Source organism: Capra hircus, chromosome 25, assembly GCF_001704415.2.
Source record: "Capra hircus breed San Clemente chromosome 25, ASM170441v1, whole genome shotgun sequence".
Taxonomy (NCBI): Eukaryota; Metazoa; Chordata; class Mammalia; order Artiodactyla; family Bovidae; genus Capra; species Capra hircus.
In genome coordinates this window covers 36,936,162-36,946,892 of record NC_030832.1, presented here as the reverse complement: position 1 = coordinate 36,946,892, position 10,731 = coordinate 36,936,162, and the positions used below count along the sequence as shown (strand labels likewise).

Genomic DNA, 10,731 nt, shown 5'->3' with positions numbered 1-10,731 from the left:
TCTCTGCGGCAGGGCCCTGTTCGGCTCCCCCTGGTCTCTGTCTCTCCTCCTCCCTCCTCCAGCTCCGGGCGGAGCCCGGCATGGGGGGGCCGGCGCCCGGCAAGCCAGGTACGGTGATGTAAAAATTGGGGAGGCTTGGTGCCGGGAGGTGGGATGGGGGGACAAGAGGTAGGGAGGAGTGGCGGGGCAAGAGACGGAGAAACCCAGGGTAGCAGGACAAGGGGAAGGGGAGGGGTGCCCGGGAACCTGGGGCCTTCGGATGGAGAGGGGGTGAAGCCGACCAGGTTTAGAACAGACAGGGGAGGGAGAGGACGGCAGTGAGGAGGGGCGCCCAGGAGGAGAGGCGAGGCTGAAGGCGCAGAGGAGAGTGTGTTTGGGGGAAGGGAAACCGGAGCAGGTATGGAGGCCGCCGCTCCGAAGGCAGCTATGGGGCCAGACTGGAGACCCCCGGGTGAGAGGGAGGGGCGGAGACTGGGAGAAGGAAGCCGGGAGCCTCCCAGATCCTGGAGGAGGAAGGTGATTTGGGCCATCAGCGAGGGAGGCGGGGACGGCCGCTGAGGGGCCAGGGTACAGGAATAGGGGTGGATAGAAGCCCGGCCCCAGGCACAGGTCTGGCGAGGGGGTCGGCAGGGAATGGAGAGACATGGATGGGTGGTCTTGTAGGTGCCCAACTCAGAGTGCCTCCACCCTTTCTCCAGCGTCCCCGCCCTGCCCCCATGACAACCCCCCCCCCCAACCCCAGCTTCAGGTCCCAAGAAGGGGTAGGGAGTCTGACTGTCTCCCCCTTCCCCAGCCGGGTGCAGTGTAGACAAGTAGGCCCCGGCATAACTCCTTGTCTATAGGTACGTCCAGTTCGGTGCAGCCGATCTGTGTGTATCTGGAGGTCTGTGTGTGCTGTGGGTGTGTCGGGGTGTTTATGTTTCTGTGTCTGGCTGATCTAGGTTGTGTTTACCTATGTCAGTTTGTGTGTCTGGTCCTCTGTTTGTAGAGATGGGGCCGTGACCCGGTGGTTTGGGCGTCTGTGTGTGTGTTTGTGTGCCTGCAGGGCTGCTGTAGGTCTGTGGGGCCTGTCTGAGTGGTGGATCAGGCTGGATTTACAGGATGGGGAGCTGTATCAGTCTGATCACTCCAGAGTGTGTGTGTGGCTCTGACACCTTTGTCAGGGTGTGTGACTCTATACATGTCTGTCTGTCTGTGGGTCCTGGAGGCGGAGTTGGGTTTTCTGTGCCTGCATCTGTTTTCCTCTCTCTGAGGACCCGAGTCACATCTCTGCTCCTTTCTCTCTCTCTCATTCATTCCTGGCCCCGACCCACCCCACATATTTCTTTTTTTCCTTTCCCCTCTCCACCAAGTGGATCCGGGACCCAGGGAGGGTCGCCCCCCGGGCCTGGTGGCACTGAGCAGGGCCCCCCAGCCCCCACCTCCTGCCCCACGACATGAACCTCCTCTACCGAAAAACCAAGCTGGAGTGGAGGCAGCACAAGGAAGAGGAGGCCAAGAGGAGGTAAGGCTGCAGCCCCAGAGCGCCCCCTCTCCTGTCCCACGTCCTCTCTCCCCCACCCCAACCCGGCTGGGCCACATCCCTCTCTGTCCTTCCTGAGCCCAGCAGCCTGGTCATCAGTCTGATCTCAGAGTCTGTGCTCAGTACAGAATTGCTGGAATTGCACACGCCCTGTCTCTGTCTTGCTCATGGCTCCTGGCTCCAGCCCCTGCCCTGGCCTCTGAGGGGGCTTCTGGCTCAGGGGCCCCCTGTTGGCTTTTCCCCATCCCCAGAGGCCCAGGTCACTCCCTCCTGATCACCTCTGGCCTGTGATCTCCTCTCTGACAGTATGGGGCTGGCTCTTGGTTCCCCTGTCACCTGACCTTGGAAGGGGCAGGCCCTGCTGCCCTCATGGTCCAGGATGGAGTCATTTGAGGGGCACCAGAGACAATCCACTTGGCCCCTTCCCAGTGACAGGATTGTGTGTGTGTGTGTGTGTGTGTGTGTGTGTGTGTGTGTGTAGTGGGGGACATGCAGGCTGGGCCCTGCAGAAGAGGCAGGGCTTGGAACTGACACCCCCCACACACTGCTTGCCCCCTTCCCTTGTCCCCCCAGGGACCTGGCGCCTGGCCTCTTCCGTCTTGCTCCCTTCTCTTCTTCACTCCCATTGATGGCACATCCTCTTGGAGCCTGAGTCAGAGCCACCTCCTTGCTCCCTTCTCCCCCCTCGAAACTGTGGAGTTTAATTCTTGTTGTTAATTAGATTAATCAGAGCTATCACTGCAGTGATCTCTCCCTAATGAAGGGTTAGTAGACAGGGCCCTAATGAGAGCCCACCCCACAAGGGCTCGCCCCTCTTCCCTGCCAGCCGCCCCCCTTTCACTCACACTCAGGGACAGTGAAAGGGAACTGGGGTGAGCCTGGGAGGGTAACAGAGAGAGGATGACAATGGAGGAAGAGGGAAAGAAAGAGAGAGAGAGGCAGGGAGGAAAAAGAGATCAGCCGGGGGAGGCTCTCTGATGATGCGGCGGGCGGTACAGCCTGGGCCTGGGAAAGGAGGCGCCCACTCGGTGTGGGAGCGGAGGCTGCAGCAGCAGCCGGACAAGAGGGGAGGCCAGAGGCCGGGCGTGGGCCCGTGTCAGAGGGAGAAGGAACAGAGTTCGGGCGGCAGGTGCATGTGCCATGCAGAGCTGTGCTGCCCTGGCCAGCGTTTCTCTCCGTCTGTGAGCCGTCCACATGTGCGGTGCCCATGCTGGGGCCCACCAGCTCCAGGGACGTCCCCCTGCACACGGGCTCACCTCTTCTCTCATCCCTGTCCCCAGTCTCCTTCCCTTTCTCAGGGCCTTGGGATTCGACCTCTCCCCGACCTCTCCCCGACCTCTCCCCATCCCCACCCCGGCCCCCGCCCTCCTCCCTGGGAGGCCCCAGGGTTGCCCACCGCTCCTCCTCGCTCTTGAGGTGGAAGAGAAGCGGAAGGCCCAGGCCTGAGGTCCGACCCCTGCTCCCCCTGGGTCTTCTCTCCCCAGCTCCAGTAAGGAGGTGGCTCCCACAGGCCCGGCGGCGGGGCCCGGGGCTGGCCCAGGGCCGGGTGTCCGCGTGCGGGACATCGCCTCGCTGCGCCGCTCTCTCAGGATGGGCTTCATGACGATGCCCGCCTCCCAGGAGCACACCCCCCACCCCTGCCGCAGCGCCATGGCCCCTCGATCCCTGTCCTGCCACTCGGTGGGCAGCATGGACAGTGTGGGGAGCGGGCCTGGCGGGGGCGGCGGGGGCCTCACTGAGGATGGCGGCACCCGAAGACCCCCGGCCAAGCCCCGGAGGCACCCCAGCACCAAGCTTAGCATGGCCGGGTCGGGGGCAGAGACGCCCCCCAGCAAGAAAGCAGGTGAGACACCCGCCCCCACCATCCCAGCCAGGGGGAACCGGGAAGATCCACTGCGGGCCGGGGGAGGCCTGCCTGTAGGGTTCATTCAGGGAAGAACCCAGGAAGTGGAAGGTTCCATTCTCACAGGGAATGTGGGGGGGGGGTTCTTTTTAGCAAGGGCCTCAGATGAACCATTCAAGGGCAGGAAAAGCTCCTTGAAAAGTTCATTCTTGGGAAAAGAGGGGCCTTGAAGGGCGTTGGCGGGGGGCAGAATTGAGGGTGCGAGCTACAGACTCTGGAAAGTTCTTTAGAAGGCGCCAAGGCCAACTGGTAGGAAAGGAACCCACTGGCGCTGTGAGTTGAGGAAAGCTGGGGACTCATCCTTGCAGATGAGTCAAGAGGCCACAGTGGGTCTCCCCGTTTCCTTCCCCGACTGAGAGCCTGGTGTCTCGTTCTCTCCCATCCTGCCCAGGCTCTCAGAAGCCAACCCCCGAGGGCCGCGAGTCCGGCCGGAAGGTCCCTCCGCAGAAGCCCAGGCGAAGCCCCAACACCCAGCTGTCGGTCTCCTTCGATGAGTCCTGTCCCCCAGCCCCCTCCCCTCGAGGGGGGAACCTGCCCCTTCAGCGCCTGAGCAGGGGCTCCTGTGTGGCCGGGGACCCTGAGGCGGGCGCCCAGGAAGAAGAGCCCGTGTACATCGAGATGGTGGGCGATGTCTTCAAGGGCGGAGGGCGGAGTGGAGGAGGCCTGACGGGGCCCCCTCTGGGGGGTGGGGGCCCGACCCCTCCGGCTGGCGCTGACTCGGACTCGGATGAGAGTGAGGCCATCTATGAGGAGATGAAGTACCCGCTGCCCGAGGAGCCCGGGGAAGGCCGGGCCAATGGGGTCCCTGCACTGACTGCAGCCTCCACGCCACACCAGCCTCACGCCCTTCAGCCCCACACCCACCGCCGGCCAGCTTCAGCCCTCCCGAGCCGAAGGGATGGCACGCCCACCAAGACCACTTCTTGTGAAATTCCCCCGCCCTTCCCCAACCTCCTCCAGCACCGGCCTCCGCTCCTGGCCTTCCCCCAAGCCAAGTCTGCTTCCCGAACCCCCGGGGACGGGGTCTCGAGGCTACCGGTCCTCTGCCACTCCAAGGAGCCAGCTGGCTCCACCCCAGCTCCCCAAGTGCCTGCCCGGGAGCGGGAGACGCCTCCCCTACCGCCTCCGCCTCCCGCTGCCAACCTGCTGCTGCTGGGACCCTCGGGCCGAGCCCGGAGCCACTCAACACCATTGCCGCCCCAGGGCTCTGGCCAGCCCCGGGGGGAGCGGGAGCTCCCCAATTCCCACAGCATGATCTGCCCCAAGGCGGTAGGGGCGCCAGCAGCCCCTCCTGCCCCGGCTGCCTTGCTCCCCGGCGCCCCCAAGGACAAGGCCGTGTCTTACACCATGGTGTACTCAGCAGTCAAGGTGACCACGCACTCCGTCCTGCCAGCTGGCCCGCCCCTGGGTGCTGGGGAGCCAAAGACGGAGAAGGAAATCGCAGTCCTCCATGGGATGCTGTGCACCAGCTCGAGGCCCCCTGTGCCCGGGAAGTCCAGCCCCCACAGCGGGGCTCTGGGTGCAGCAGCTGGGGTTCTCCACCACCGCGCCTGCCTGGCCTCCCCACACAGCCTTCCGGATCCAACCACAGGCCCCCTGACCCCCCTCTGGACCTACCCAGCTGCAGTAGCTGGGCTCAAGAGACCCCCTGCCTATGAGAGCCTCAAGGCTGGGGGGGTGCTGAATAAGGGCTGTGGGATGGGAGCTCCGTCCCCCATGGTCAAGATCCAGCTGCAAGAGCAAGGGACCGATGGGGGGGCCTTTGCCAGCATCTCCTGTGCCCACGTCATCGCCAGTGCAGGGACGCCAGAGGAGGAGGAAGAGGAGATGGGCGCCTCGATGTTTGGGGCAGGCTGGGCTCTGCAGCGGAAGGTCCTGTATGGAGGGAGGAAGGCAAAGGAGCTGGACAGTGAGTGAGGAGGGGGAATGGGGAGGCCCGGGGGATGTCTGTGATGATCTGGTGGAGGTGTTGAAGGGGTTACTTGGAAGCCACAGCCTATTGTCCTGAACTGGGAACTTTTCTGGGAGATCAGAGGGATGGGGGCATGCAGCAGACTGAAGGGCTGAGGTCCCCGTGTGTGCACTGGCAGGGCCGGAAGACCTGGAGTGGGGAGGGGGCAGGATCTGGTCTCCTCCTCCGGTCCTGTCCCGCTCTACTCCCTGCCCCTCCCTCCACTGGGCTGCAGGGGTGTGTGTGTTTGTGAGTGTGCGCACACGAGGAGCTAAACACAGCTGCCTCCCAGCTGTTACCATGGCAACCCATCCAGACAGGAGGGAGAGGAGAGGGAGGCCCCTACCGTTGCCTGGCAACGCAATGCTCTGCCAGGCCTACTCAGAGATGAGCTTAGTTCACATGCAGCCCTTCCCCCAAGGCCCCCCTTCACATTACCCCAGCTCAGAATTTGGGATTCTCCCCTCTGCTAGGGAAGAGCCTCCGCTGCTCTCCGCTTCAGAGATCATTCCGGCCCTGTAGGGGGCTGGAGGGGTTCTGAAGTTAAAGCTGGGGTAGGGGAGACCCCTTGAACAGCAAAAAGGGTTTGGCAGCAGTAAATAGCTACAATTCTCAGCTCAGGGGTGGTGCCAGGGCTGGCGTCCCTCCTGTGTGTGTGTGTGAAGTGTGATGTCGGGGCCCTGCCTTCCCAGCTGTGACCTGCAACGGGGCAATTCTTTGTCCTGGTCCAGCCAGGTCGTGGTGCGTGTAGCTGGGGGGATAGCAAGACCCTTCCCATTGTACAGCTTCTGAGCTCTCCTTGTTACCCAGCAGAGATCGAGGATGGTGCCCGGGCCTGGAATGGCAGTGCTGAGGGTATAGGCAAGGTGGAGCGTGAGGACAGAGGCCCTGTGGCATCAGGGATCCCGGTGAGGAGCCAGGGGGCAGAGGGCCTGCTGGCCAGGATCCACCACGGAGGGGACCGAGGAGGAGGCCGCACGGCGCTGCCCATACCCTGCCAGACCTTCCCCGCCTGCCACCGCAACGGAGGTGACACCATCTGCCCCCGCACACAGATGGGTGGGCTGGGGGAATCTCCCAGGACCCAGGTTCTGGGCCATAACCCTAATACCAGGTCTCATCCCCTCCTTGGATGAGGCTAGGGTCAGTCTGACGGGGCCTCTCCTATCCTCAGGGCGTTGGGAGAGGGGAACCTGGTGCCCCCTTCCTTTCTCATCCCTCAATCTTCTGCCTCAGACTTCACTGGAGGCTACCGCCTGGGGCGTTCTGCCTCCACCTCCGGAGTCCGGCAGGCTGCGCTCCACACCCCCCGGCCCTGCAGCCAGCCCAGGGATGCCCCGAGCCAGGTGAGGATGGAGACGGGCTTGGGCTTTTTCTTTGTGAAGCAGGTAGGGAAGAAGACCCTGGTGTGGGAAGAAAGGAGAGAGGTCAGGCTGGGGCCTTGGCACAGACTCACTGGCGACAGGGACGGATGGATGGAGAACGAGGGGGTGGGGTGAACGTGGGTAGCCAGGCTGGCACCACTGGCCGCCGTGGGCCTTGGTGCCTTTAGAAAAAGACGTTCCCGCGGTGGAAGGATTCGTTCTACTGGGAAGACAGTTTTTAAGAGGCAAGCCCTTCCTGGGGGAGACAGGCCTTCCCTGGCACCAGGGGGCAGGGGGAGAGGACAAGAGGCCTTGGGGGCAAGAGAAGACTCGTTTCTGGGCGACGCGTTGATCTTGGTGGGGTCTCGGCGGTGGGGTCGGGGCCTGGTGACTCTGAGGTCCTTGACCCCCCTCATTCCATCCTCCCCCACCCCACCCCGTCGGGGGCCGGCGGCGGGAGGAGAGGGTGCAGACCCAGCCTGCGCTGCCGCTGCCGCTGCCCCTGCCGCCCCAGCCCGCCCGCGAGCGCGACGGCAAGCTGCTGGAGGTGATAGAGCGCAAGCGCTGCGTGTGCAAGGAGATCAAGGCGCGCCACCGGCCCGACCGCGGCCTCTGCAAGCAGGAGAGCATGCCCATCCTCCCCAGCTGGCGGCGCGGGCCGGAGCCCCGCAAGTCCGGCACGCCGCCCTGCCGCCGGCAGCACACGGTCCTCTGGGACACGGCCATCTGAGGGGGGCGGGCGGCCGGGGCCCAGGGGCGGGCGGGGCTCCCGGCTCTCCCGGAGACTGGCCTCGAAAGAGGGGCGCTTTAAGGACCAGGTGAGAGAGAGCCGCCGGGGAGAAGCCCCCGCTGCCCTCCACCCTAACCCCCGTCCCCCAGAGACGGGGAGTCGGCCTGGGGTGCCAAGCCGCAAACCCCAGGAAAGTGAGGGAGGGGTTGCTTGAAGTTGGGAGTGAGGGCCTCTTGCTGCTCTCCCCTCTGAGCAAAGTAGACCTCCCCACCCCAGGCCAGCATGGGGGAGGAGGGAAGGGTCAGGGAGGAAAGGGGGTCGGGTCAGCGAGGGACAGAGAGTGAGAGGTAGAAGGGGCTCTCTTAGAGAGTGGGGGAGGTGGTAATTATTTTGTTGTTTATTTCGGTCTGGTGGACAATTCTGGGCCCGTCTGATCCACTCCTGAACAAGGAGTGGGGAATCGCGGGCAAGTAAAGGGAACCAAGTTGGCATTCTCCCCAGTGCCCAGAGGCCCCGCCATCCACGCTGTGCCCTCCCCGCCCCCTCCACTCCCCGCCAAGCCAGGGACAGACAGGTCTGGAGAGCAGTGGGGCCGCAGAAGGGAGGGGCTGTAAGAGTGGAGAGTCGAGTCAGGAGGGCCAGAGGGCTCATTCACAGTATTTACCGGTCGCCAGTATTGGGTAGTGAGCTTGGCCTGCTCCGAACCGGGCATCTTATTTAGCTCCAGGGTGAGGGTCTAGCACCAGGGATGGGCGGGATGATGGGGAAAGAGGGGAATTTTCGCGGGTGGGGGGGCGGGCAGGGTATTTATTTAAATTAAAACAAACAAACAAAAAAAACCCAGAAGAGATGTCAGGAACTTTTTTTTAATTCCTTTCTTTTCAGAAATAATATATTAAAAGACTAACGATCCTAGAAGTGGCTTCTTATATTTCAGTGCGCTCCGCCTTTTTTTTTACACCTATTTTCTTTTCCCTCTTGCCCCTGGTTGGTGGGAGCTGGAGGTTGTGCAGGGAGGGTTATTATGGCAAGTGAGCGGGAGAGGTGCAGCTGCAGGTAAGTCTTTGGGAATGCCACCGTGCACTGACTCCACAGATATTAACTGCGCATCTGATGTGTGCTGGCCCTGTGCCAAGGCAGCAGGAACATTCTGACTGAAGCCTGCCCTCCAGCAGCTTGTAGTCTGTTCAGGGGCATGAGATTGCTGACAATGCTCCAGGACTAAGAGAGGGAGAGGGCTGGACTCTTCTGACAAGGCTTCCTGCACAGTGCACCTAAAAGTACAGGTAAGGTTTGGATGAGCAGGGAGAAAGTCCCAAGCTCACAACATGACTGTCTGCGGGGCTGGGGTGGGGGCAGCAATTGTGTTTAAATATGCAGATGGCAGTGGGTCAACCTTGATGAAGCTGGTGCAGAAAGAGGGGCCTCAAAGCCCAAGAGGCTGGTCCTCAAGAAGGAATCCAGGGAGGATGATTACAAAGAGAGTCTCAGAGAATGGCGGGCAAGGGACAGATGGCAAGACGCAGCTGAAAGAAAACATCTTCCAGTTAGAGACCAAGGAGCTACAGGGGGAATCCATGAAGCCCTAGGCTGGCACTCAGATGACTGAGGAATTGGTCAGCTTGACAACCCATGGAAAGTGGGGTTGAGAGGGACTTTGAGGAAGAATGTTGATTCTGAACAACGGCAAATATTCAGGTTTGTTACCAGCTAGATCAGAGATTCAAAAATATAATGGATGATACCAGAGACGTCTTTTAAGTGATATGAAGAACATTTTGAAAAACTTTTAATAGTTTTGTATTTCTTTTCATGCATATTGACAGAAATGACAATCAGCACATCAGACTATTTGTTATTTCATGTCGATTACTGCATGCACAAGATGAGGCTAAATATATTTTTAATGAGTTGGTTTAAAGAAAATAGTAAGCAAAGAAATAATAGTACAGGTGATACTCAGATTATGAAAAATTATAACACTGGTGTGAGAATATTTGAAATTTAGGAAACACCAAGTTAGGGATAAAATGATGGTTTGAGAGGGCTGACAAACATGTGGATGTTAGGAGTCATCAACATAAAGATGGTACTCAGGGCTAAGACTGAGCTCTATAGAGATATTGTGGACAAGAGATAAGAGTTAAGAACCAGGAATAGCTTTTAAATTATTTACATTTTTAAAAATTGTATAATGGACATATAACAATGTAGGTGTACAAAATAATGATTTGATACATGTGTATTTTGTGAAATGCTCATCGCCGATAAGTTTAGTTGACATCCATCACCACAGTTAGAATTATTTTTCTTGTGATGAGAACTCAAGATCTACTCTCTTAACAACTTTCAAACATAGAATATAGTGTTGTTAGCTATAGTCATCATGCTGTGCATGCCCTCCCCAGGACTCAATTATCTTATAACTGGAAGTTTGTATCTTTTGACTACCTCTACCCATTTTTCCCCACCGCCCCCTCCCACCTCTGGCAACCCTCAACCTATTCTCTGTATCTATGAGTTTGGTTTTCTTTTTTTTTCCAGATTCTACATATAAGTGAGAGTGTACAGTATTTGCCTTTCTCTGTATTTCTTATTTAACTTAGCATCAGGCCTTCGAGATCCATCCATGTTATCAAAAATGGCAGGATTTTCAATAGCTTTTTAATAGTTAGGAATTTAATGGAAGGAATTATCTCATTTATAAGAGCAACTAGAATCATAAAATATTAAGAGTAATTTTAATAAGAGTACAGGACCTCTATTTGATTAATCAATAAAAAACTATAAAGTCTTTTGAGTTACTCAACCAAGGAAGACTTGAATAAACAGAGTAATAACTAGTTCTACAGTGTAATAACTAGTTCTTATTACTAGTTATTACCAAACCATAAGGTAAAAGATGTAAGTTTTCCCTCAGTTCAGTTCAGTCGCAGAGTCATGTCTGACTCTTTGCGACCCCATGAATTGCAGCACACCAGGCCTCCCTGTCTATCACCAACTCCCACAGTTCACTCAGATTCATATCCATCGAGTCAGTGATGCCATCCAGCCACCTCATCCTCTGTCATCCCCTTCTCCTCCTGCCCCCAATCCCTCCTACCATCAGAGTCTTTTCCAATGAGTCAACTCTTCGCATGAGGTGGCCAAAGTACTAGAGTTTCAGCTTTAGCATCTTTCCTTCCAAAGAGCACCCAGGACTGATCTCCTTCAGAATGGACTGGTTGGATCTCCTTGCAGTCCAAGGGACTCTCAAGAGTC

The 10,731-nt window shown here is 58.7% G+C and overlaps 1 protein-coding gene across 3 annotated transcripts; it reads left to right on the top strand.

The window, feature by feature from the left end:
• On the top strand, window positions 1-8,249 carry NYAP1 (neuronal tyrosine phosphorylated phosphoinositide-3-kinase adaptor 1). 3 transcript variants are annotated; one of them, XM_018041020.1, is made up of 7 exons: window positions 1-108; window positions 1,353-1,504; window positions 3,007-3,365; window positions 3,817-5,334; window positions 6,190-6,405; window positions 6,613-6,722; window positions 7,213-7,470. In XM_018041020.1, exons 2-7 carry the CDS (start codon window positions 1,437-1,439, stop codon window positions 7,468-7,470), a joined length of 2,529 nt encoding a protein of 842 aa, XP_017896509.1. In that variant the 5' UTR covers window positions 1-108; window positions 1,353-1,436. The 3 variants fall into 3 exon arrangements, with proteins under 3 accessions (XP_017896509.1, XP_017896510.1, XP_017896511.1); XM_018041021.1 differs by lacking the exon at window positions 1-108 and adding an exon at window positions 233-397; XM_018041022.1 differs by lacking the exon at window positions 1-108 and having other exon boundaries at window positions 1,437-1,504; window positions 7,213-8,249.